The following is a 27,454-nucleotide window of genomic DNA, read 5'->3' on the forward strand; positions in this document are numbered from 1 at the left end:
CACACTGTGATTCCACCTAGATGTGGCTCTAGAACGGACCGAGTTAGTCTATGCGGAGAAGGCAGGAGATCCGTGATGCAGAGAAGGCAGGAGATCCGTGACTTGTGGGAGACTCAACTGGGAGGACACATGGCTTTGGGTAACTAGAAATGACCTGTCTTTACGTGGAAAGTGGTTAAATAGAGACCAATAGTTGGCGTAATGGCTATGTCGCTGGACTCCTACGTAGCCAACCATGGTTCGAGTCCTGGACCCAGTGGCTTAAACACACTGGGCGCGTGTGCGTGCGGGCTCAAGATCCCAAGAGGAGAATGGAAGAGAAGGGATTGCGGCGTTGCCATCCCCCCTGGGGGTGATTTCTCGCTTTCTGTCTCTCTGTGTCTTTCTGGTGAGCGCACGCGCCCTATAGCAAACACCTCTCCAAAAAAAAAAAAAAAAAAAAAAGTGGTTAAACAATACCATACATATATAAAATTCACAGAGCTGTACATTTAAGTTCTGTGCACTTTGCTATGCAAAACATACAAAAGTAAATTGAAAATAAAAGGACAGTCAGGGAAGGCTTCACTGAGGAGGTGGCAGCTGAGGAAACACTCACGACCTAATGTCCCAGGTTCTTGCGGGTGTCGTATTCCTCGGCGTGGCCTGTGCCCAACATTTTCTGTGCATCCTTCAGGGACCATATTCACCAGAAAAAGTCACACTAGCTCCTTGTACACACGCACCTGTGCTGATGCGACACGCCCATGCACACTGGGGGCCTGAGAGCGGTCAGCGGGTCTCTGGAAAATTCTGTGTCCAGTGAAAGGAGAACCTATACTTAAAATTAAAGAAAAAAAAAAGAATTAAATCTGAAACGTGTCTTTTCCCTTTAAGGAGGAGAACCTATACTTAAAATTAAAGAAAAAAAGAAGAATTAAATCTGAAGCATTTCTTTTCCCTTTAAGGGTGAAAATGGGCTGCTTTACAAGGCCTGTCTGGACAGGAAATGCCATCCCCCCACCGCTACCCACCCACGCCTGGATCCTCAGCGCCTGGTACGAGCCCATTGACAAATAAGAATTACCGCAGAGAGGGAGATAAGAATTCTCTTGGTGTTAGCAAATGACTAAGTTTGCTTTCCTGTTTCACATAGATTTTTTTACATGATTCAATTGTTCTAGACGTTTGTGAATGTTCAGAGGAATGACATGTTGGTTTTTGGGAAATTAACGATGTTCACAATTGTGTCCACTGATACAAGCAAGCCACCAGTGAGCTTACTGGGTCGGTGGAAAAGTTATAACACAGAAAAACAGAAAAATTCATCCCGACTTTTCCAAAAGCTCAATAAATACCAATTTTTTAATTACCGGAGGGGACATGCTCTCACCAGAGAGATAGAAAGAAAGAGTGAAGGAACCAGCAGGGGGCGTGGTGGTTAAAGGTGCTGGATTCCCACATGGCCAGCTGCAGTTAGAGTCTTGGGCCTGGCGGCCTGCTTTCTCACTTTCCCTTTCTCTCTCTGTCTCTCTCTGGTCAAATTAAAAATATGATTATAATAACAAATGGAATTAAATAAATATTTTTTTAAAAAAGAAAGAAAGAGTGAAGAGCAGGAGAATGTGAGAGAGAAAGCACCCCCAGTAGGGGATGACCATGCTTTAATCCCTTCTCCATTTCTCCATCTCATTGGGATTTGGGGCATGCACATGCACCTGGTGTGGTAGCCGGCTCCTTTAACTGCTAGTCTATGAGGCTGGCCCACTAAATATTTTCTTTCTTTCTTTCTTCCTTCCTTTCTTTCTTTCTTTCTTTCTTTCTTTCTTTCTTTCTTTCTTTCTTTCTTTCTTCTTTTTTAAAGAATTATTTATTGGGGTCGGCAGGTGATGTGGTGGTTGAGGGCACTGGACTCCCATGTGACTGACCACAGTTCGAGTCCTAGACCTGGTGACTTTCTTTCTCACTTTCTGTCTCTCTCATTCTGTCCCTCCCTGGTCAAATTAAAATAAATAAATTAAATTAAATAATTCCTTAAAAAAGAATGATTTATTTAATTTATTTAAAAATTATCATCATTATTCTTTAATTTGACCAGAGAGAGAGAGGGAGAGTGAACAAGCAAGCTACCAGGTCCAGGACTTGAACTGTGGTCAACCATGTGGGAGTCCAGCATCTTAACCACCATACCACCTGTTGGGACCTAAATACTTTCTTTAAGATGGATTTATCTGGGGACCAGCAGATGACACAATAGTTATGTTGCTGGACTCCCACATAGTCAACTCTGGTTCGAGTCCTGGACCTGGTGGCTTAAAACTCACTCTATGTGCATGTGCATGCATGCCCAAAATCCTGAGAGGAGAATGGAAGAGAAGGGATTGTGACACGGCCATCCTCCCCTGGGGGTGATTTCTCTCTTTCTGTCTCTCTGTCTCTCCAGTGAGCACACATGCCCTATAACAAAAATCTCTAAAACAGGGGCTGGCAGGTGGCATGGTAGGTGAGGGCGCTGAACTCCCATATGGCCAACCATGGTTCGAGTCCCGGGCCTGGTGGCTTGCTTTCTCACTTTCTCTCTCACTCTGTCACTCTTTGGTCAAATAAAAATAAATAAATAAAAGTTTAAAAATAAAATAATTCTTGTCCGGGCGGGATGCGGTCAACTGGGATTGCCGTGCCCGGCTCCCTCCGCGCTTGTGTTTCTGCGCTCCCTGCTGCTGAGCTTTCTGAAAAGTTTCCCGCCGCCCAGGCTGGCTGAGGGGCTCCGGCAGCAGCAGGCTGTGCTGGCCGGGAAGGTCCTCGGCACCGGGACCCTGCACATCGCGGAGAGCCGCCTGTCTTGGTTGGATGGCTCTGGATTAGGGTTCTCACTGGAATACCCCACCATTAGTTTACACGCCGTGTCCAGGGACCTGAATGCCGATCTGCGAGAACATTTGTATGTTATGGTGAATGCCAGATTTGGAGAAGAATCAAAAGAATCTGTTGATGAAGAGGAGGAGGAAGACAGTGACGATGATGCTGAAGCTATTACTGAGTTTAGATTTGTGCCGAGTGATAAATCAGTACCATGTGTGAATGCCAGGCCTTGCATCCGGACCCTGAGGATGAAGACTCAAACGATTATGATGGAGAAGGGTTCGACGTGGAGGCACACGAACAAGGACAGGGGGACATCCCTACATTTCACACCTATGAAGGAGGACTGTCTCACTTAACGGCAGAAGGACGGGCCACACTGCAGAGACTAGAAGGAATGCTCTCTCAGTCCGTGAGCAGCCAGTATAATATGGCCGGGGTCCGGATTATGAAGACGGGTTGGAGATAGACACCGCACCCACCGTGGCTGGGCAGTTTGAGGACGCAGACGTCGATCACTGAGGCCGGTGGTGTGCTCTGAGGCTCCGCTCATAACTGGGAGAGAACGTGTCGCCTCTTCCACTCTGGAGTGCGGTTGATGAAAGTCCTTGTATGTCTTCAGCTCGACCTGAACCAGTTCGTTCGTTTGTTCGTTCGTTCTTTCTTTCTTTCTTTCTTTCTTTCTTTCTTTCTTTCTTTCTTTCTTTCTTTCTTTCTTTCTGGAGAGGTTTTTGCTATAGGGCGTGTGCACTCACCAGACAGACAGAGACAGAGAGATAGAAACCGAGAAATCACCCCCCAGGGGGGATGGCCATGCCACAATCCCTTCTCCTCCATTCTCCTCTTGGGATCTTGGGCATGCACGCACACGCGCCCGGCGTGAGTTTAAGCTGCCGGGTCCAGGACTTGAACTGTGGTCGGCTACATGGGAGTCCAGTGACATAGCCACTACGCTAACTGCTGGTCCCAAACCAGTTCTTTCTTAAGACAGACTGTACTGACACAGCAAGTTGGCACCAGCAGAAGAAACCGTGACCTTTATTAACAGAGGTGAACTAACTTAACCACGGGAGTGTTTGTGGTTTATCATTTACCCCCAAACGCTCTGTGTCGGTCCCTCTGAGTGGGCCTGTAGTTCCCGTCTGCGCTGTATGCATCTTCTGTAAGCTCGTAGGCCCATGTGGTGGAAGTACACAGGAGCTTGGACGTGTAGGTAGGTGGGGTGGGAAACAGAGACTGAAACTAAGGTAAGCCCTTTGGGTTACCCTTCCCCCAAAAAGAAAAACAAAGAAATCCCAGAGGCTCCTCAGTTTGGCTTGTCTCCATAGGGGCAAGAGTCTTACACTAGTTTGGGGCCCAGATTGGTTAATTCGGGCATCTCTAGGTGACCTCCTGAGAAACACCCGCCACACCTGCTTCCCTGACACGCGCTCTGGCTCCTTCCGCTCCTGTGGCCGTGTTTGGCCAGTCTGTCCGCCACCACCTCTTAGGTTATGTCTTTAATTTCCAACCCCTTAGGTATCAGTTTTCTGTAACAGAACAAGTGAAACTGGGATGAAGTTCTCAAAGTACTTCAAATAAGAATCGTTTTGTTGTAATAGCTTAACAAATAAATCTTGGTTTTCTATAAAAAATAAAATAAAATAAAATATTTCTTTAAAAAAACTCCTGGTGGCTTAAACTCACGCCGGGGATGTGTACGTGGGTGCCCAAGATCCCGAGAGGAGAATGGAGAAGGGACTGCAGCGTGGCCATCCCCTCTGCGGGGTGATTTCTTGCTTTCTGTCTCTCTTTGTCTTTCTGGTGAGCACATGTGCCCTATAGCAAAAACCTCTCAAAAAAAAGGGCTAGATCCTACAATAATGGCCGTGTGTTGCATATGAAATTTTGTAGTTATGAATATCAAGTAAATCTGTTTGAATAATCTCAGAAAAAGAACACTTACAACTTAATAACTAAAAGAGGAACAACCCAATAAAAATAGACAAAAGGTCTGAATCAAATGACGCTTCATCAAAGAAGATACATAATGCAAATAAACACATGACAAGATGCTCAACCTCATTCATCTTTAGAGCAATGGAAATTTAAATTCCATGAGCTACTTCTACAGAACCCACTGACAGACAGAGGGGGACTCCCTGCCGCTAGCTCTCCTGCACCCAGGGCTTGACCGTCACTGAATTGTGTGAAGGGGTCTCCCTATCGCTCTCCAGGGGCAGCAAGCTGGGCACAGGACCCAGACCTGGGCCCACATGGGAAGCCAGGTTCCACTTCTAGTCAGCAGATGGCCTGGCCCTCCGACCTCTCTGCTCTTACCCACTACTGCCCCCTCCTGACTGTGCTCCAGCCACACTGGGCGCCTTGCTCTTATGGAAACATAGGAGACATAAGAGCCCCACCTCAGGCCAGCAGGTGGTTAAGGTGCTAGACTCCCATATGGCCAACTGCAGTTCAAGTCCTGGACCTGGCAGCTTGCTTTCTCTCTCTCTCGTGAGTGCAGGAGCCCTACTGCAAATTTAAAAAATAATAATAAAATAAATTATTCTTAGCCCCCTCCCAAAAAGCCCAGCCTCTTCCCCAGGACAGGCATAGAGCAGAGGACAGGCCCTCTGGGTTCTTGAGAGGGTAGGCCTCCCCCGTCCTTCAGAGCGTTCAGGGTTCCCGATACCAGCCCTATTCCTCACCCTCCCACTGGCACCGTTTCCCATCTTGCCCGTCGGCAGGTGGCTCAGAACTCAGGCTCCAGCATCAGATGGTCAGGATCAAGTCTGTACTCTGAGCGACCGTGGACGAGTGCCTCAGTCTGCCCGTTGGTAAAATGGGACAACCACAGCACTGCCCAGATAAGGGCCCTCCGTCCCCAGTCCAGGGACCCAAAGCAGGTCTGACCCTTTGCCACTTGAAGTTGGTGAGAGAAAGAATTTATTACAGTGTGGCCGCACCTGGGAGACACGGAACAGGATCCTCAACGGTCGCCAGAGCACAGATGCGTTTCTGGGGGAGGAGAGCTGGGGGCGGTGCACAGAAAAGCACGGTTCAGGTTTGTGGTGGGTATGTGTTGGGTTGTGGTGTTCATGTCCAAATGCACCCAGATGAGAGCTTGTCTGGGAGAATGGCTGGAGACTGTGTTAGTGGTGGTGTGTGTGTGTGTGTGTGTGTGCAATTGTGGTCACTCTCCTCCACGTCCTGCAGCGTGTGCAGAATGGTCTCATTTCTTTCTGTCCCTCACTCCATGATGGTATGTGCTATTGTGCTACAATGTCACCGTGCAGCTGGGTTTCTGCGGGGCCAGTGGAGTTGCATGTTGCTGTGTGTGTGTGTGTGTGGGCATTAGTGAGCATGTCTTTGTGTGATGCTGCATGTCGACCTCCATGTCCAAACTAAGCAGTGTGTGCTTGGTATTTAATCGTGTTCCAGTGAGTCGGGTCTCAGGTGGGCTTTCGTGTCCCTGGCTGGACACTGGTGTGTTGTGTTACTTTGTCTGGAGTACGGCTGTGTGTCCCCGCATGTGGGGCAGAGCGGTTGTCACTGCGCCCTGTGCATTTGGATGTGGACGCCGTGACACTGGCTGGGTTCCGGCAGGGCTGTTGTGTGCAGAGAGCCTGGCGTGCTTTTGTGTCGTGTGGCCGGACGAACACGGGTCTGTCACGTGTGTCATGCAGTCGTGTCTCTACTTGGGCTGGGTTTGTCTGCATGTACAGTTGGGTGACTGTGTGACTGAGCACTCGCGTATTGCTGTCAGTCTGTCTCTCTCTCTGTGAGAGGGACAGAGATAGAGCGCCCACCGAGGAGTCATTACTGACCTCCAGCCTCCCCCACGCCTGGGTCAACCGAGACCTCTTTGTTCTCAGCAGCAGAGCGGGGTATGCCTCCTCCCGCAAGTGCTCGGCCCTGCACCTGCTCCTCTGAGCATCCTCTAAGTGTCTGCCCTGAGCCAGGTCATTTGCTGGGTGTATGGGGACCAGGGGGCACCTGACCTGTGACAACCAGAGTGGAATGGGAGCTCAGTGAGGACTCAGAGAGGGAAAGCCGTGACTCCCGGATCCAAAAATGAACATTAGATTGACTTACCTCACTAATGAGGGGACTGGGGATGCATTACCAGCTCAAAGGAGAGCCAGAGAGCAGACACTGCAATTGATCAGGGATATTGACATGAACTCACAATGGAGACACACCATCTGTGGGGGAGGGTTGTCCCCCACGATGGAACTGTTAGCATGTCTGTAGAGAAGGATAATTCAGCTATAATTGTAAAATTATATTTGTATAATTATAAAATAGATCCCATAGAATCAGATAATTCTGAACAATGTTATTGGCTAAATAGTGTCTCATGGGGTTGGCAGGTGGCATGGTGGTTAAGGTGTTAGGCTCCCACATGGCCAACGGTGGTTCAAGTCCCAGACCTGACGGCTTGCTTTTTCACTTTTCCTCTTTCTTTCTGGTGAACATGTGCTCAACAGAAAATTTAAAAAAAAAAAAGTGATAATAAATTAAAGTAAATAATTCTTGGGGCCAGCAGTTGGCACGGTGGTTAAGGTATGTTGGACTCCCACGTGGCCAACCATGGTTCAAGTTCTGGACCTGGCGGCTTGACTTCTCACTTCCCCTCTCTCTCTGGTTAAATTAAAATAATAATGAATAAAATTAAATAATTCTTAAATAAATAGATAATTCTTTAAAAAATAAGTGTCTTATCCAAAATGAATACATTGGAGGCCAGCCCCGTAGCACAGTAGTTAAACATTGCATTGAGGTCAGGGACCTACAGGGCAAGTGTGGTTTGAACTCCAGCCCAGGCGGCTTGAAAAACACGCCTGACAGTGTGTGCGTGCCCAAAATCCAGATGGGAAGAAGTGAAGAAGAGATTTTTGGCATGCTCTCTGGAAAAAAACAAAAATTACATGTTGAAGTTTTAACCCCCAGTACCTCAGACTGGGACTGTGTGGGGTGTCGCTGCAGCGGTGCTTAGCCGGGTAATAATGAATAAAATTAAATAATTCTTAAATAAATAGATAATTCTTTAAAAAATAAGTGTCTTATCCAAAATGAATACATTGGAGGCCAGCCCCGTAGCACAGTAGTTAAACATTGCATTGAGGTCAGGGACCTACAGGGCAAGTGTGGTTTGAACTCCAGCCCAGGCGGCTTGAAAAACACGCCTGACAGTGTGTGCGTGCCCAAAATCCAGATGGGAAGAAGTGAAGAAGAGATTTTTGGCATGCTCTCTGGAAAAAAACAAAAATTACATGTTGAAGTTTTAACCCCCAGTACCTCAGACTGGGACTGTGTGGGGTGTCGCTGCAGCGGTGCTTAGCCGGGGTGCGGTCAACCAGCATAGCGTGGGCCCTTCCCCCAACATGGCTGGTATCCTTTTTTTTTTTTTTTAAATTTATTTTGTAATTTCTTATTTACATTTAACTGATGTACATCTTTGTGTGTTACAATAGATTTTTCCATTTCAATTTTCAAGAACTATTGTACTCTACAAAGCATGCTTGCAATATGTGGTGTTCAAATCAAGGATATTATTATATTCCTAATCTTAAACAAAGAACATTACATGATTTTCTGCTCCTCTGATTTTCATTCTACTAGTTTTACACACACACACACACACACACACATACACACACACATACACACACACACACATACATACATACCCATATACACACACACACACATACATACATACCCATATACACACATATGATTGACAATGCCCTTTTTCATTTTATTTTTTGAGAGGTTTTTGCTGTAGGGTGCATGTGTTCACCAGAAAGAGAGAGACAGAGAGACAGAAAGTGAGAAATCACCCCCCAGGAGGGATGGTCACGCTGCAATCCCTTCTCCTCCATTCTCCTCCCGGGATCTTGGGCATGCGCGCACACACTCCTGGCATGAGTTTAAGCCACTGGGTCTGGGACTCGAACTGCAGTCAACTACATGGGAGTCCAGTGACCCAGCCATTACGCCAACTGCTGGTCCCAGACAATGCCCTTTTAAAAAAATGCTGTTATACATTGTTTCATAACCTATTTGTTTACATGAATTTTTATGTCTGGTAAATGTTTCTTCTTCAGTCACTTTCTGTGAACTCTTTTTTTTTTTAAGAGGTTTTTGCTATAAGGCGCGTGTGCTCACCAGACAGAGAGAGACAGAGAGATAGAAAGCGAGAAATCACCCCCCAGGGGGGATGGCCACACCGCAATCCCTTCTCCTCCATTCTCCTCTTGGGATCTTGGGCACACACGCACACGTGCTCGGTGTGAGTTTAAGCCACCGAGTCCGGGACGCGAACCACGGTTGACTATGTGGGAGTCCAGCGACATAGCCATTACGCTAACTGCTGGTCCCCTTTCTGTGAACTTTTAAAAGTCCCCTTTTATTATTCCCATCTTTCAATGAAGAAAACTAGAATCAGAGGTTAAATGAATTGTCAAAGAATACACAGATCCCATCAGTGGTGAGGTAGAAATATAACATACGCTTTCCCCACCATAACATGCTGACCCCATGAGTCTGTGGACTCAATGATACATTTATTGTAACTGCTTTAAGGACTTCAGAACTCAGTATCATCTGCTTATTTCTCACCTGTGATTTGTGAACTGGGGTTTCACCAAAGCCATTTTTAATGGGAAAAATATAATTATTTGACATCTGTCTTGAATAATAAAATTCTGGGTGGGGTTCCAAAAACACATATTCAGTGCCTATTATGGGTTAGGCTTTAGTGATACGATGGTTAACCACGACAAACTTCCTTACCCTCAAGGAACCTACATTCTAGTGCAGAAGACAAATCACCAAACAAGTAAACAAATGTGCAACCTATGGTTTGGGAAAACTAAAGCCGTGTCATAAGACGAGGAGTGACTGGGATGCTGGGGTATCTTAGCGTGGTTAAGGAAGGCTTCTCTGACGATGTGAAATCCTCACTGAGAAAGAAAGATCAGAAAGCGGCAGGTAGTTCAGAGGCAGGAACATCCTGAGATTGGCCAGAAAGGCCACTGTGGTGGAATGGAATGAGTGACTGGTAGGAGAGAGGTCAGGGAGGTGGCATCACAGAAACCCACAGCCAGGGGTACCAGCAGTTAGCGTAATGGCTATGTCGCTGGACTCCCACGTAGTCGACCGTGGTTCGTGTCCCGGACCCGGTGGCTTAAAACTCACGCTGGGCGCGTGTGCGTGCGTGCCCAAGATCCCGAGAGGAGAATGGAGGAGAAGGGATTGCGGTGTGACCATCCCCCCTGGGGGGTGATTTCTCGCTTTCTGTCTCTATGTCTCTCTCTGTCTGTCTGGCGAGCGCACGCGCCCTACAGTGAAAATCTCTCCAAAAAAAAAAAAAAGAAAAGAAAACCCACAGCCAGGAAGGGAACACATCCATAGGAATCCATGGAGGAAGGGATTCAGGTAGCCGTGGCTGTGGTCGGACAAGAAAACCGGGCTGGTATCCTGGTAAAAGAGGGAAATTCGGACACACACACAACACACACTCACACACGACGCCATGTGGACAGGAAGGCAGGGGTTGGGGTGAAGCTTTTATAAACTCGGGAACACCAGTCACCAGAAGCCAGGGGAATGGCCTGGGTCAGACAATCCAGCCCTGCTGCCCTCGTAGCTCCGACTTCTGGTCCCCAGAGCCGTGACACAACGTGTGTCCGTGGTGTCACTGGGTTTGCAGCAGTGTGTGGGGAACAGTCCTCAGAAGACAGAAGTGCCACGGAGAGGCCATTTTCCACTGAAGCACAGTTCCCCCTACGCTACGCTGGGGCTGGTTGCTGGCGGACAGACAGCTGGAGAGGGCAGGAACAGCGTGTGGGTGAGCAGGGGTTGAACGCACAGAGGTTCCCTGTGTTGGGATGCTAAGAGGAATGAGGGGACCGGACAGAGGGGCCATGTGAGGGTCTGAGCCACGAGAGGGGACTCTCTTTATGGGACGATGACTCTGCACCACCCCGTGTTAAGTACTCCACATTCCCAAGGTGGGGGCCAACGCACAGAGGTTCCCTGTGTTGGGATGCTAAGAGGAATGAGGGGACCGGACAGAGGGGCCATGTGAGGGTCTGAGCCACGAGAGGGGACTCTCTTTATGGGACGATGACTCTGCACCACCCCGTGTTAAGCACTCCACATATGTACACTTGTTAAATGCTCCCAAGGTGGGGGCCAGCAGGTGGTGTAGTGGTTAAGGCACTCCCATGTGGTTGACCACAGTTTGAGTCCCAGCCCTGGCGGCTTGAACCACACTGGGCGTGTGTGTCTGCGTCCCCAAAATCCCAAGAGGAGAATGGTGAAGAAGGGATTGCAGTGTGGACATCCCCCAAGGGGTAATTTCTTGCTTTCTGTCTCTGGTGAGTACACAAGCTTTATAGCAAAAATTTCTCAAAGAAAAAACAAACAGGGGCCGGCAGGTGCCATGGTGGTTAAGCTGTTGGACTCCCACATGGGCCACCGCGGTTCAAGTCTTGGACCTGGCAGCTTGCTCTTTCACTTTCTCTCTCTCTTTCCTTCTCTTGTCAAATTAAATAATAATAATAACAAATAAAATTTAAAAATATTAAAAAAAGCAAAACTCCCAAGATGGCTGCTAGATTAGCCAGGGTTCTCTAGGGAGACTGAACGATAGGGTAGGTATAGACAGGAGGAGTTTTACTGGGAGAACCAGCTCTTACAACTGTGGTGGCTGTGAGTCCCACAGCAGGCTGTCGGCAAGCTGGAGGCCCCGGATACCGGTAGCACAGCTCTGTCCAAGTCTGGGGGTCTCCGAGGCAGGGAAGCCGATGACGTAATCTCAGTGCAAGGCTGAGAGCCTGAGACCCTGGTGTGTGTATGCACGTGCCCATGTGCGGGTGTGACTCCCGAGGCCCACAGGCAGGTTAGCCGAATTCCGCTGCTCAAGACAACAGAAGAAAATCTACTCCACCCTCAAGAGAAACCCATCTGGCTCAGCCTGACGGCAAAGTTGGCTGCAAACTGAACTGCAGTAGTGGAAGCTACGTGGTCAACTGTGGGTTTGGATCTTGGGAAGCCCCAAAACATGCCAGGCACGCATGTGAGTGCCCAAGGTCCTGAGGAGCTGAAGGGCTGGGGAAAGGGGTCACAGTATGAGACCCTGTCTAGGGCTTGCTTTCTCTCACTCTCCCTCACGCACCCTCTGTCACAAACAAAAGAAATAAAAGGTCCACCTGGGGCCATCAGGAGGCATGGTGGTTAAGGCATTGGACTCCCACACGGTCCACCACAGTGTTCAGTCCTGAACCTGGTGGCTGGCTTTCTCACTTTCCATCTCTCTCTCCCCACATCTCTCTTTGGTCAAATTAAAATATAATAATAGATAAAATTAAAGAAATATATATATTTTTAAATAAATTTTCATTCATTACAATTATTTTTGTTGTTTTATTTTATTGCTGTTGACCAGAGAAAGACAGAGAGAGAGAAGGAAAGTGAGAAAACAAGCTGCCAGGTCCAGGACTCAAACCACGGTCAGCTATGTGGGAATCCAGCGCCTTAGCCACCGGGCTGATGCTCTTACCAGGTGTCTAGGTGTTCCTTAGTCCTGTCGGCACCCCAAAACTAGCCATGGACACGGGGATCAGAGGTCACACAGCCACCGGGGGCAGACTGGTGCTTGAACGCTGCTGGCCCACAAACTAATGCCAGGGCCAATCCCTGCTGCTTATCCCTTACGGAGTGGATATCCCTGCGAGCCAGACGCTGTTCTAGTTCTTTCTGAAACAGAGCAAGAACCCCCTAAAGTATGTTCTAGGGTTCCTGAAATATCAAGTCCATTTGCAGTGTAATGGCCCAGAGTAAGGGGTAAGTCTTCAGACTTTGGTTATGCTAATGACCAACATGGACCATGAGTGAGGGCCATTGACCTCTAAAACTCTTACTTAAAGCAAAGAAGGTTTCCAGTTCAATCTGTAAGGTGCTTTGTAGACTGGAAGCTGCTGGTTGTGAGCTCAGAGACTCCAGGCTGAATGGTTCAGACACCTGAAGAGGAATGGGAATGCCTAAGGCCTCACCAATCAGGAATGGCCAGGAGCTGATCACGCCCTCTTGAACCAATCACTGAACTGATCATGCGCCTGGGACCTCTGCCCCTAATTTTGCCCTTAAAAACGCATGTGGGGAACATCTCGGGGAGACGGGTCTTTTCAGCATGAGCTGCCCGCTCTCCTTGCTTTGCGCTTTGCAATAGAGCTGTACTTTCATCACACCATGTGCCTATGGCTTGGTTTTATAGCGCTTGGGCGAGCGGACATGACTTGAGTTCAGGAACATTTCCACCACACTCGGCACAACCCCAGGAGATAAGCAGTTCATCATCTCCACCCCCCTGATCATGCCCGGGGCTCGGTCCACTGCTTCAGGGCTGTGTCCCTGGACACCGCTGACACAGGAACGCAGCACACACCTGTCAGGGTCAGACAGTCCCTGCCTGCGATTTCCGTGTCCTCTGGGCAGGGAACCGAGGGTCGTAGAGAGGCCTCAACCCTAACTCCCCGGACTCGACTGCCCGCTTCCAGCACATTCTATGAGACCCTCCCCTTGCAGCCGGCAGGGTGGTCTGCGACAGTGAGCAGGCAGCGGCCCCCTCGCTCAACACCCCGCCGGTCCCGCAGCGCCAGCGTCTTCCCCAATCCTGTGGGCCTCGCCCCCTCCTCCCCCACTTCTCCGTGCCCTCCGCCAGAGGCTGGGGGCCCAGAGCCCGCTCCTCCCCGAGTCCCCAGGGCGCCGCCCCTCCCCGGCCTCCCGGTGGCCCGACCTCGGCCAGTGCAGTTCCGAGCCCGAGCGGTTGGTCCTAAACCACCGCCCCCCCGGACCGTACCACTGCGCGCGGGGGCAGCTGCCAGGGGGCGCTCAGAGGGCTCCTCGCGGGCCCGCTCCCTCGGTCCAGATGCTCCCCAGTGCGTCAGGGACATATGAAGTGACGTGATTGGAGACCTGGGGACGCGAGTTGCCAGCCCCAACGCCCTCGTGGGTGCCCTCCGCGCCCCGCGCCCCCTGTCCCCGGCGTTGGTCGGCGCCGCGGGGCGCGGACGGCAGCCTTTGTGCGCACGTGCGGCCCCAGCCCAGCTGCATCCGCGCCCGCAGCTGTCCCGCGTCCCTGTGCAGCCGTGTCGCGTTCCCGAGCCATGGCTCTCCCCGTGCAAGTCGTGTACTGGTGAGTGCGGCACCTCGCCGACCCCCGCCCGGCCGGAGCCAGGGCTTGGGGGCGCCAGGAGGAAGCCTCTCGGGAAAAGGGGTTGCCGGGTGGGCGTGAGGAGCGGCGTCGGCCCTCGGGTCCCCGGTTTGTGACATGTTGGACTTTTTCAGATTTTAAAGCTGTGTGTGTGCGCGCCTATTTTAAAATTTCTTTTGGGGGAAGAAGAAATGACCAACAGTTGGAAAAAAAAATTGACTATAGGGCGTGGGCGCTGGGCGTAGGCGAGGGGGTAGAGAAAAAATGAGAACGCCGCCCCCGCCCGGGGTGGGGGATGGGGTGGCCAGGCCAGGCCGCAGGCGCCGCTGGGGACGCACGCACACGCTCCCGGCGTGTTTTTTCAAGAAGCGCCGTTTAGGACTCGAACTGCAGCCGCCATAGGGGACCCAGCCGCCTTCACCGCTCGCACATAGCTGGGCGTGTGTGCTCACGTTAAACACGAGCCCGGGGCTCCGATGGGGAGCGGGTGGAATCAGTTACTAATGGGGCCATAGCCTGCTGCCCCCTGTTAGGTTTCCCTCCCCCAATATCTCCGAACTGTCCCGGAGTGAGAGAAGGTTCGAGAATACCCCTGCCTGTGTTTCGGAAAGAGCTGACTGAATTCATGCTGGGCTTTGGAAATGTCTCTGCCCACCCAGCAAAGCAGAGGCTGGAGTGACATGAGAGCTGCCACCGGGCGTGTGCCCCGGATGCGAGTTCCGTGATAGCGCCGGGAGGGTGGGGAGGCTCCGACTCCAGGCCAGGACCCGCCGGCCTTTGGAATCCAGGAGCGGGGCTGCAGTGGGAGCCGCGGGGATGGCGAAGGCCGTTCTTATCCTAACCCAGTTCTCCCTCCCTGTGGCCGCCTCTGTCCCCGTGTGGCCCTTCCCTGCCTGTCTCCTTGGCCCCTGTGCTCGGTGGTGTCGGTTTTCCTTCTGGAAACCTGTCTTCTGTGTCCCGCTCTGTGCGTTCTGCGACACCTTGTGTCTGGCGTCTGTGTCTGTCATCGCCCTTGCCTGTCGCCTGTGTTGTCTCTCTCCCACTTGCTGTCCCCCCTGCTGCCTGTCTCCACCTGTTGGTCTCCCCTGGGAACCCCCTTGGACACCCCCACAGTGGCGCTTGAGGCTACAAGCCCAAGGTAAGCGGGGTGGGGCCAGGCGTGTCCCTGGAGGGTGGTGGTGGTGGTGGGGACCCCGTTGTGAACTCCCACCCCGTTTCCAGTATCTTCAGCTCAAGAAGAAGTTGGAAGATGAGTTCCCCGGATGTCTGGACATCGTAAGTGTGGGGGCCTGAGAAGGAAGGGATCCCATAGGGTCACCTCTGGGTCCCTCAGGCCTGGGTGGCGGTGGGAGTGGGTTAGGTCAGCCCAACCCCCTTCACGCATGCGGGTCCTTCCCTGGGAAGGGGATGGAGTGCCCAAGAGGGGGGACATCTCTGCGCCTCTCACATCTGCCCCCTCTTGTCAGTGTGGCGAGGGGACTCCCCAGACCACCGGGTTCTTTGAAGTGATGGTAGCAGGGAAGTTGGTTCACTCCAAGAAGGTATGTCTGTCTGTCCCGCCTTGTCTGTCCTGTGTTGGGGCTGAGGTTGGTGTCCCCGTCCCAGCTCCCGTCTTCTCCCTCCTCCCCTCCCCAGAGAGGTGATGGCTTCGTGGACACAGAGAGCAAGTTTCTGAAGCTGGTGGCTGCCATCAAGACTGCCCTGGCTCAGGGCTGATGCGCCCCAAAGGCAGAGGTGAGGGGCCGCTGAGACGGGCACCACCTACTGGTTCTTCCCCACCCTTACACAGATTCTCCTGCCCAGGGTGGAGACGTGCCAGCTGTGTCCCCAGACAGGAGGGTTACACCACCTGAGATGGTGGTGGGGTCAGAGGGCTCCCCTAAAACAGCTTCCTGGTTTGGGAATAGAAAGGTGCCCAAGGGCCAACAGATGGCATAATGGTTGTTCTGGACTCCCACGTGCTCAACCACAGTTCCAATCCCGGACCTGGTGGCGTAAAGCTCACACCGGGCTCATGTGCGTGCGTGCCCACTTAAGATCCTGAGTAGAGAATGGAGAAGGGATCGTGGTGTAGTCATCCCTCCTGGGGTGTGATTTCTCGCTTTCTGTCTGTCTCTTTCTGTTCCTGTTGAGCACACAAGGCCTATAGCAAAAATCTCTCTTAAAAACAAGGAAAGAAAGGCGGCAGGGCCAGCAGGTGGCGTGGTGACTAAGGTGCTGGACTCCCACATGGCTGATGGCGTTTTGAGTCCTAGATGTGGCAGCTTGCTTTCTCACCTTCTCTCTCTCTCTCTGGAGCATATGTACCCCGTAGCAAATTAAATAATAATGGTAACGATAAATAATTCTTTATTTAAAGTACCTACTTCTAAAAAAAAAAAAAAAGAAAGAAAGGTGTGTCAAAGAGACCCATCATACAGATCTGGGCTGTGGGTGTTTGTCCCAGAACTAGTTCGCTGACCAGCGGGCTATATAGCGAGTGTCCGCCCAAGCTCCCAGTGGGGTGTGAGCCAGGTTTCCCATGCCCAGCAGTGGGACTAGATGGCTAATTACCGTCAGGCCCGAACCGGAGAACTCTGTCTAGGAGCACTCTCCAGCCGACTGCAGCCCCAGAAATGCTGGCTGCAGCTGACCGCCCTAGGCCCTAGAATGCTCTAGAGACAGGTGCTAACTGTAGAGACCATCACCTGCCCCGGGGCTACCCCAGGGCAGACCCCCAGTTCCCCCAGTACCGACGGGGTTCAAACGTGATGCCAGCTCCCAGGCTCTGTAACCTGGCTCTTCCCAGCCCAGCCCTGAGACTGGGGAACCAGCTCGTGAGCGCGTTCTGGAACCGTCTGGGCAGTTCTGGGAAGCAAGTGCTGGTTCTTACGCTGCGAGCCAAGGACTAGCCCCAGCCCAGTAGGCCAGGCACGAGGAGCCACTTCCGTATTACCCTCAGGGACATCGGGCTGCTTCCCAAGCCAGGTGTCAAGCCAGCGTGTCCCAGCTAGCTCCAGACCCAGCCTGCTCTAGAACCGGGCTCAGTATTGGCCCAGTTCAGAGCCAAGTGGTTAGTGCCACTCCAGAGCCTAGAATACTCTCCCTCTGAGCGTCAGCCTGACCCATTCTGGGTGGTCTAGACCTGAGTGTCCCAACCTTGCATGGTGCAGGCCTGGTACCTGCCCCCTCTGTGGCCACTTTTATTATTATTATTACTATTATTATTTGTTTGCTATAGGGCATGTGTGCTCTCTGAGGGGCTGGGGCGGAGAGAGAAAGTGAGAGCTCACTCCCCAGGGGATGACCATTCTGTGATCCCTTCTCATCCATTCTCTTTGGACCGCGGGTACACATGCACATGTGCCCAGCGTGCCTCCTAAGCCCCGGGATCCGGGCCTTGAACTGTGTAGTTGGCCACTTCGGATCCAGCTGCTGTAGCCACCATGCTACAGGCTGGCGGTCCTGGTATGCATTCTTCTGGAAAAATAGTTCTCAGAGGCTTTCAACTCAAGTTCCACTTTCTGGAGTATATATATATATATTTGATTGCCAGAGGACACGAGAGAGAGACCTCTCCCACAGTGGGGTACCCCGTCCCGTCAGGGTTTGGGGCACGTATGCACACACACCTGTGTTGAGGCCGCGGGGCTGGCGCTCAGGCGACGTTGGCCGTGTGGGAGCGGGCTTCCCGTGCACTGCCCTTAACTGCTGCGCACGGGGTCAGCCCTGGGATTCTCTCCCAGAGAGGGATGAGGTCCCGTTCAGTGTGAGCATGGACAGGGAAGCTGGAGGTCTTGCCATACGGAACCAGAAACGTACTTCAAGACGTTTGGAAAGATGGAATTAAAGTACATGTTTGTTTTGGTGGGGGGAAAAATTGAAATCCCCCCTCTTTCCCCCCCCAATCATATACATTTTCCATGAATTTTTTTGAAGACCCCCCCCCCTTAGAAATCGTGCCTCCTGTGTACATCTGAAATGAAGCCAATCTGCCCCAGAGGAAAAAAATTACAGAAACCCACGGCTGCACGAGCTGAGGACTTTGTGGGTCACTGCTGTGGGGAGGGTGGGATTTGAGTTCCTGAGGAGTGAAGTAGAGCAGGTCCCGGGTGTAAACACCCTCAGCCACTTCCAAGCCGCCAGCCACTCGAATCCGGCTGTTTTATTCAGCCCGAAGTGTACTTGGATTCCAGAGAGGTCAGTTGGAAGGTGACTTTCCTGCACCCTCTGCAAACGTGGAATTTTTAGAAGAGGGGAGAAAGCAGTTGGGCACAGTGGTTCTGGCTGGCACGTCCTATGGGTACCCTGAGGGTGTCCCCAGGTTTGGCCTGAGGTTTATCCTATGATTACTGTTTATTACAGTGAAGGACACAGAGTAACAGCACTGAAGGGGTGGGGAGGGTACATCTGAGTTGTGGCATTAATGCATGGCTCAGAAGAAGCTGGATCCCAGCTGGTGACCGGTTTGAATCCCTAGCCCGATCAGCCTGAGCTATACCTAGGGTCCAGCAGGCTGGAAGTGGGGGATCTCCATGTGACCAGACCCATTGGAAGGTGCTCTCTCTCACCTGTACATGGCACTCAGAGGGAAGAGGTACAGAGTCCGGGAGGCCAACAGGAGTTCCCAGCTGCCCTCTCAGCAGATTCGGGTGTCCAAATGCACTGTTTAGCCTGAGAAGCCCAGCCATTCCTAGGGTGCAGGTTTTTATTGGGTAGTTCATGTAGACATGGCTGGCTGTGTGTGGATGACCTTATTCTCCAGAGGCTGAGGTGACACTGCTTGGCCCAAGGCCCCCCCCTCCCCCCCGTCACATTAGTAGCTCAGACTGTCTGGTGTGGCCCAAGGTCCCAGATACACCATGACACCCTTACCATTGGATAAGGGCAGGTCAGCCCAGAGGATCAGAGGTTCCCTTCCCGGAGCTGGGCAGGACCAGGCCTTTCTTGGGACAAGGTGACTGTGTCAGCCAGGTGCTGAGTTGCAGAGGGCTGTGTGGGGCACAGCACATGTGTACCCACCAGGGGTAGTAGACAATGCCTGCCATTGACGGTTCTCTGGAGACCGAGCTCGCTGTGGAGAGCGTGTTTGGCTCTGTGAACTCTGAGCAGCTGCCTCGTTTTCCTCGTCAAGTTCTGCACTGCAGGCTCAGCTGGCTTTGTGGTCATGATTTCCCTACCTCCCAGGGCATCCTGTTTGCCTCCTGCCTCAGTTTCTCTCTGCATCTGCATTTCCCTCCCTTACACTTTATTTCTTCCATGAGCAGGAGAGGCAGAGACAGGAAGGTACCCCTGGCAAGGTCTCATGCCACCTTCCAGCTCCAGCCCACCCCAGATCATGGGCACATGCCCAGTGCCCTCAGGGAGGTCCCTGGATATGAACCTGGAACCTTCCTGTGTGGATCAGTCTCGTGGAGCGTGGTGTCTGACCACTGGACGACCATCCAGCCCTGTCTTTCTGACATGGACTCTGACCTGACCTCTCCCTGCAGGCTCATCTCCCTCACCCCTTTTCTCTCCACAGTCCGGACCTTGCTCCAGCTCCTCTCGGCGGACGCTTCATGACAGGAAAGACTGAAATGTCTTGTGGACGCCTGGTCTTTCCCCGATATTCTCGCGGCTGCTGGGTGGGGAAGGGGTCATTGCCTGTGGTCTTTGCCTCCAAGTGTGTCTTTCCCCCAGAATCTGCCTTTGCTCCCTCCCTGCCTTGCCCGTCTCCTGTTCCTGCTTTCCATCCCCTCTTCCTGTGTGCCCCCATGTCTCCCCGTCTACCCTTGAACATGGGGGAGGTCCTGGCTCAGGATTCTTTCTCAAGGGGAAGCTATGGGAGGGACCCCCTGGGTGATTCTGATTGCAATTTGTGAGTCAATAAACATGGGATGAGTTGAACTGAATGTGTCTGAGTGTCCTGTCTTCCTCGTGCTGCCCCCTCCCTCCAGTCGCCATCCCAGAATCCATTGCCCACATGTCGCGTGCTTGGCATATGCCAGGCCCATTGCTCTAAGCCCTTCAGAGTGACCCTGAGGTGGTGCAGGAGAGGGAGCAGCTGCAGCGGTGTTAATTTAGGTAAGACCCAGATTCCCAGATCCTTTAAGAAATCACACCGTGGCCCCTAACTCTCTTCTTTTGAAGGATCTTGTTTATCAAGATCCTGCTGCCTCAGCCTCCCAGCTGGGACCACAGGTGTGCCCAGCCATGCCCTGCTTGTTTCTAAACAGACAGGTCTCGCTAAACGTAGGACAGGACAGCCTTGAACCGATCCTCTTGCCATCAGCCTGCTGAGCTGCTGGGACCCCTGCAGTCCCGGGCTGTGTCTCAATGGTGGGCAACAGGGCCATTATATTGGCCTGCTAGGGTTGCCGTAACAGTACAGCCACTTCCTGTTGCTAGGTAACTACTGTGACAGCTCTCACTAACTAGATGATGTACTGTAACAGCTCACTAACTAGATAACTACCATAACAGCTCACTAACTAGGTAACTACCATAACAGCTCACTAACCAGGTAACTACCGTAACAGCTCACTAACGAGGTAACTATCGTAACAGCTCACTAACGAGGTAACTACCGTAACAGCTCACTAACCAGGTAACTACTGTAACAGCTAACCAGGTAACTACCGTAAGGGCTCATTAACTAAAGAGGTAACTACCGTGACAGCTCGCTCACTAATGAGGTAACTACCATGACAGCTCACTAAGTAAGTAACTACCGTGACGGCTCACTGAGTAAGTAACTACCGTGATGGCTCACTAAATAAGTAACTACCGTGACGGCTCACTAAGTAAGTAACTACTGTGATGGCTCACTAAGTAAGTAACTACTGTGATGGCTCACTAACTAGATAACTACTGTGACAGTTTACTAACAAGATAACTTCTGTGACAGCTTACTAATTAGATGATGCACTGTAACAGAGCTTACTAACTAGATGACTACTGTAACAGCTCACTAGAAAACTACTGTAACAACTCACTAACTAGATAACTACTGTAACAACTCACTAGGTAACTACTGTAACAGCTCACTAACTAGATAACTACTGTAACAGCTCACTAGATAACTACTGTAACAGCTCACTAGGTAACTACTGTAACAGCTCACTAGATGACTACTGTAACAGCTCACTAACGAGATGACTACTGTAACAGCTCACTAGGTAACTACTGTAACAGTTCACTAAGGAGATAACGACTAACAGCTCACTAACTAGGTAACTACTGTAGCAGAGCTCACTAACTAGGTAACTACTGTAGCAGCTCACTAACTAGGTAACTACTGTAAGAGCTCACTAACAGATAACTACTGTAGCAGAGCTTGCCAACGAGATGACTATGGTAACAGCTTACTAATTAGATTATGTACTATAACAGCTCACTAACGAGATAACTACTGTAACAACTCACTAACTAGGTAACATTGTAACAGTTCACTAACTAGATAAATACTGTAGCAGCTCACTAACGAGATAACTACTGTAACAGCTCACTAACTAGATAACTACTGTAACAGCTCACTAACTTGGTAAGTACTATAACAGAGCTCACTAACTAGGTAAGTACTATAACAGAGCTCTCTAACCAGGTAACTACTATAACAGCTCACTAACCAGGTAACTACTGCAACAGCTCACTAACTAGATAACTACTGTAATAGCTCACTAACTAGGTAAGTACTATAACAGAGCTCTCTAACCAGGTAACTACTGTAACAGCTCACTAAATAGGTAACTACTGTAACAGCTCACTAACTAGATGACTACTGTAACAGCTCACTAGGTAAGTACTATAAAAGAGCTCTCTAACCAGGTAACTACTGTAACAGCTCACTAAATAGGTAACTACTATAACAGCTCACTAACTAGATGACTACTGTAACAACTCACTAGGTAAATACTATAAAAGAGCTCTCTAACCAGGTAACTACTGTAACAGAGCTCACTAACTAGGTAACTACTGTAACAGCTCACTAACTAGGTAACTACTGTTAACAGCTCACTAACAAGATAACTACTGTAACAGCTCACTAACTAGGTAACTACTGTAACAGCTCACTAACCAGGTAACTTCTGTAACAGGGCTTACTCTCAGTTCTGGAGGCCACAGTCCCAGATTAGGATGCCAGCAGGTTGAGTTTGTCTCGAGGCTTCTGTTCTTGTCTGGTAGGTGGCCGCCACCTCCTTGTGTCCTCATGTGGTCCCTGAGTGCTTGCCTCCAGAGTCTCATTCCAAACTGCCATTTATTCTCCTCCTCTTCCTTTTTTTCTTTTCTTTTCTTTTTTTTTTTTTTGTAGGTTCTTGCCATAGGGCAGGCTCTCAGCAGAGTGACAGAGAGAGGAGAAATCACCCCCCAGGACAATGTCTATGCTTCAATCCCTTCTCCATTCTCCTCTCAGGATTTTGGGCATGCATGCAGGTATGGCCGTGTGATTTTCAAGTCCCCAGTTTCTGAGTTTGAACTACGGTCAGCCATGTGGAAACCATAGCTTTAATCACCATGCCACCTGCTGGCCCCCAAATTGTCATTTTTTTCTTTCGCTTTCTTTCTTTTCCTTCCTCCCTCCCTCCCTCCTTTCCTTCCTTCCTTCCTTCTTTTCTCTCTCTTTCTTTGTTGAGATTTTTTTTTAGAATTATTTTAACTTTTTAAAATTTATTATTATCATTACTATTTTCCAGTTTGATCAGAGAGAGACAGAGAGAGAGAGAGAAAGTGAGAAAGCAAGCCACCAGGTCCAAGACTTGAACCGTGGTCAGCCATGTGGGAGTCCAGCACCCCTATCCACCATGCCACCTGCCGGCCCCGCTTTGTTGAGATTTTTACTATAGGGTGTGTGCACTCTGGAGACACAGACAGAAAGTGAGAAATCATCCCCCCAGGGCAGGGGTTGGCCACTCACCATAATCCCTTCTCCTCCACTCATCTCTTGGGATGTTTGACATGCGTGCACACATACCCAGTGTGAGTTTCAAGCCACTGGGTCTGGGACTGAAATTGCCATCGACCATGTGGGAGTCCAGTGCCTCAACCACCATGCCACTTGCTAGTCCCCCCTCCCCCCCAGTTCTAACCTGGTTAACTCAAGCCTTGAGCCGCTTGTTCTAGGAGAGAAATAAAATGGTTCCTTGTTTAAGCCAAGTGCTGATGGCCCTTGGAACTGCCCGTATTCTCTGGGAAGAGCCACGAGCTAACCATCAACAATGGCAGCAAGGAACGCAGTCCCACACTCTTCCTTTGTAGTGATTCTAGAGACTTGGCAGAGGCAGGGGAGCCCTGAGGCCCAGCGGAGGCTGACGGACCCTTGTTTCGCCAGCACGGCTTCTGCAGGGTCAGCACAGGCTGTCGTCCTCCCCTCTCCCTTCTCCTTTCGGTTTAGCCGAGTCACGTTGTAGCGCTGGCTGACCATTTCAGTGACACAGGATCTTTGTTTAGGAAAGAAGTTTGGCAGGGTCTGGCCAGGCTGGGCTGTGCTTCACTGGAAACCAGCAAACAAAAGCGAGCCCACATCCCAGTGGATTAGCATGGCACAGGCAAAGCCCTCTCTGGGCCAGCCGTCTGCACCGCAGCCAGCAATCTAGAGTAACGCCGTCCGCTAGAACCTTCCGCCGTGGTGGCATTTACTTCAGCTGCCCTGCCCGGGGACTTCATGCTGCTGCTGAACACTTGCAATGTGGTGACTGAGAAACCGGATGATTTATTTATGCATTCTGTTTTTTATTTATGATGGAACATGTGCATGTGCATGGGAGAGAGAGCGAGACCGTGAGAGAGAGGAGCACCTTCCACAGGGTCTGAGCACACCTGGTCCTCCAGCTTGTCGGCTCTTGGACACCAGCATGCGTGCCCACATGTCTCAGGCTGACCAGGCCGGGGACTCCAACTGCAGTCACCATGTGGGATCTGGCTTCTCTTGAGCAGAACATCAGAGTTGTGCCATAAGGCTGGCTCAGGATGATTTAAAAAAAAAAAAAAAATTTTTATCCTTTTGGGGTTTTTTTTTTTTTTTTTTTTTAATTTGACCAGAGAGAGAGACACAGCAAGAGAGGAAATGAGAAAGCAAGCACCAGCTCCGGGACTCGACTCGAACCATGGTAGCCCATGCAGGAGTGTCCAGCACCTTAACCACCACACCACCAGCTGGTCTCCCAAGGATGATTTTATTATTATTATTCTTAAAATTTTTATTTATTTATTCATTTATTTTAATTCAACCAGAGAGAGAGGGAAAGTGGGAAAGCAACCTTCCAGGTCTGGGACTCAAACCTTGATCAGCCATGTGGGACTGTTCAGCACCTTAACCACCATGCCACCCGCTGGTCCCTGATTTTATTCTTATTATTTAAGGTTTTTGCCATAGGGTGTGTGTGCTAGCTAGAGAGGAGAGAGAGACAGTGAGAAAGTGAAAAATCACTCCCCAGGACAGTTCCCTCCCCTCCATTCTCCTCCTAAGGTTTTGGGCAAGCTCTCAGAGGCCTGGCATGATTTTTTTTTTTTTTTTGGAGAGATTTTCACTGTAGGGCGCGTGCGCTCGCCAGACAGACAGAGAGAGACATAGAGATAGAAAGCGAGAAATCACCCCCCAGGGGGGATGGTCATGCCGCAATCCCTTCTCCTCCATTCTCCTCTCGGGATCTTGGGCACGCACGCACACGCGCCCGGCGTGAGTTTTAAGCCACCAGGTCCGGGACACGAACCGCGGTCGACTACGTGGGAGTCCAGCGACATAGCCATTACGCTAACTGCTGGTTCCCGTCTGGCATGATTTTTTAAAAAACTTTATTTATTACTATTTTAATATTCCCAGAGAAAGACACACACACACACACAGATAGAGACAGAGAGAGATAAAGTGAGAAAACAAGCCACCAGGTTTGGGACTTGAACCATGGCTAGCCATGTGGGAGTGTCCACTCACCAGACAGACAGAGACAGAGAGACAGAAAGCGAGAAATCACCCCCCAGGGGGGATGGCCATGCCACAATCCCTTCTCCTCCATTTTCCTCTTGGGATCTTGGGCACGCACGCACACGCGCCTGCGTGTTTTAAGTCACTGGGCCCGGGACGTGAACTGTGGTCGACTACATGGGAGTTTAGCGACATAGCCATTACGCTAACTGCTGGTCCCGCCCCTATTATTATTTTTGAAGTAAAAAATTCTCTTGCATGGTAGCCAGCAAAGAGGTAGGAGGAAACCTCAGATCTGCCTTTGATTTTATTTTCTTTTAAGTTTACTTTTTTAAAAATTATTTTTATTTAACTTTATTGTTATTACTATTATTATTTTTCAGTTTGATCAGAGAGAGAGAGAGAGAGAGAGAGAGAGTGAGAGAGCAAGCTGCCAGGTCCAGGACTTGAACCACAGTCGGCCATGTGGGAATCCAGTGCCTTTAACCATCACACCACCTGCTGGTCCCCGGTTTACTTTTTTTTAATGAGAAAGTGTGTGTGTGTGTGATGATTTTAAATTTACTTTATTATTATTATTTTTATGAGAAAGTGCATGTGAGACAGAGAAGACAGGCATCTGCAACAGGGTCTCATGACGAGCAAGCACCTTCCCTCAGCCCTCCAGCTCGCCAGGACCTTGGGCTCATGTGCCCAACTTGTTTCAGGTTGACTCACAGGATCCGAACCTGTGATCTGCTGTGTGGCTTCCAGCGCTGCAGATCGGTTCACGACCACCTGCGCCATCAAAGCTGGGCCTCATTCCGTTTCGATTTACCTTTAAATGCATGGGATGTGTGACTAGTGGTGTCTGATTGGGCAGTGCAGCTCTGAATGGGTGGAGGCTCCATTCTGTTGACCTTCAGCGAACACCGCAGGGAGAGGGCACGGAGAATCCGGGACCAGCCTTTAAAGGCGACAACCAGGAAGTGACGCGCGTCGCCTGTGGTCACAGCCCACCCGCAGGACGGGGGTGGGGAGCGTAGTCCTCCCATGCTCAGACAGGAGAGGAGACCGGGGAAATGGGTGAGCGCCAGGGAGACCTTCCGCGCACTTTCCACTGTACCTCGTGCACGGAAATGACCTGATCGTATTTTGGTTGGACGGAGACAGCGCACACCTGGAGAGGAGCGCCGGCGAGACCTCGCTCGCAGCCTGGGCCGGCGACGCGGCGAATTCTTTTCTAACAGCGACGACTCGTGGCCAAGTCTATGAACTACACCCTGTCTGGCCCCGGGCGTCACCGTGGACCTCCGGGTCGTCAGGGCTCACTTGCCGCCATCAGGATTTAGTACCTCCAAGTAAAGCACTGTCTCAGACTTGGCGGCGTGGCGCTTTTCAAAGACATACGGGGGAGGGGAAAATATGTCTTCTCTCTTCTCACGTCCTTTCCCTTCGGACCCCTTTCGTTGGTTTTGTCTATAACGTGACCTGGTTTCCCTACTCACTAGCGGTGGGACCTCGGCCAGGTGACCTGTCCCTCTAGGTAAAGCCTGGGAGGAGGGAGGAGCAGCGGGAAGGTGGATCAAGCAGCCTCAGGCGGCGGCTGGGTACGTGGGGACACGTGGGGACACGTGGGGACAGCATCTCCAGGGTCAGAGCAAAGGGAGAGAGTTTGTCCCTGGTGCCCCTTGGGCAGCTGGGGTCTTCCCTCCCTGACTAAGAAATAGCCTTTTATGCCTTTCTGTCCTTCTTCACTTTTTAAATACATTTTATTAGTAGTATTTTTAAAAAAGACTTACTTTATTTAACTTTATTTATTACTTTTTTTTTTTTGGAGAGGATTTTGCTATAGGGCGTGTGCGCTCGCCAGACAGAGAGAGACAGAGAGACAGAAAGCGAGAAATCACCCCCCAGGGGGGATGGTCACGCTGCAATCCCTTCTCCTCCATTCTCCTCTCGGGATCTTGGGCACGCACGCACACGCACCCGGTGTGAGTTTTAAGCCACCGGGTCTGGGACGCGAACCGCGGTCGACTACGTGGGAGTCCAGCGACATAGCCATTATGCTAACTGCTGGTTCCCTATTTATTACTTATTTTTAATTTGACCAGAGAGGGACAGAGAGAGAGAGAGGGTAAACTGAGAAAGCAAGCTGCCAGGTTTGGGACTCGAACTGCGGTCTACCATGTGGGAGTCCAGCATCTTAACCACCACCCCCTCTGCTGGCCCCACTCCTCACTCTTTTCCACCCAGGAAGAGGCCCACTCCTCCTCTTCCCTAGTCCAAGCTCCCACAGCCCCACTTTGCCGCACCGTGCCGGGCAGGCTCTTCCAGCTTTTATCTTTTATGATGAACTTCAAGAACGTCAAGGGGCTAGACGCGGTGCAGCGGTCACAGGCTCTGAGGGCCGACCCGGCAGGAAGGTTCCAGGTCCGTGTCTGGGGACCTGCGCTCGCCCTGCACCCAGGCGGGTGGCTGGGGGTAGCTCAGTGTCACCACCCAGCTGAGGGTGCTCTCTCACTCATGGAAGAAACAAACTCTTC

At 50.9% G+C, this 27,454-nt stretch overlaps 1 protein-coding gene, 1 long non-coding RNA gene and 1 pseudogene across 4 annotated transcripts; all 3 read left to right on the forward strand.

Moving 5' to 3' along the window:
* Positions 1-2,669: 2,669 nt before the first annotated feature.
* LOC102477628 (methylosome subunit pICln pseudogene) lies at positions 2,670-3,492 on the forward strand (annotated as a pseudogene).
* Positions 3,493-13,897: 10,405 nt separating this feature from the next.
* Positions 13,898-19,920, forward strand: SELENOW (selenoprotein W). The gene is made up of 6 exons (XM_006172083.3): positions 13,898-14,029; positions 15,161-15,185; positions 15,269-15,322; positions 15,514-15,588; positions 15,683-15,781; positions 19,551-19,920. Exons 1-5 carry the CDS (start codon positions 14,001-14,003, stop codon positions 15,761-15,763), a joined length of 264 nt encoding a protein of 87 aa, XP_006172145.2. The 5' UTR covers positions 13,898-14,000; the 3' UTR covers positions 15,764-15,781; positions 19,551-19,920.
* A 564-nt stretch (positions 19,921-20,484) lies between these two features.
* LOC106733587 (uncharacterized) lies at positions 20,485-26,288 on the forward strand. 3 transcript variants are annotated; one of them, XR_003547480.1, is made up of 3 exons: positions 20,485-20,811; positions 22,105-22,188; positions 25,518-26,288. It is a non-coding gene; the product is annotated as an uncharacterized LOC106733587 (long non-coding RNA). The 3 variants fall into 3 exon arrangements; XR_003547481.1 differs by having other exon boundaries at positions 25,522-26,288; XR_003547479.1 differs by lacking the exon at positions 25,518-26,288 and adding an exon at positions 23,456-23,779.
* The last annotated feature ends 1,166 nt before the right edge of the window (positions 26,289-27,454 follow it).

This window comes from Tupaia chinensis, unplaced genomic scaffold (assembly GCF_000334495.1).
Source record: "Tupaia chinensis unplaced genomic scaffold, TupChi_1.0 Scaffold000067_2, whole genome shotgun sequence".
NCBI lineage: Eukaryota > Metazoa > Chordata > Mammalia > Scandentia > Tupaiidae > Tupaia > Tupaia belangeri.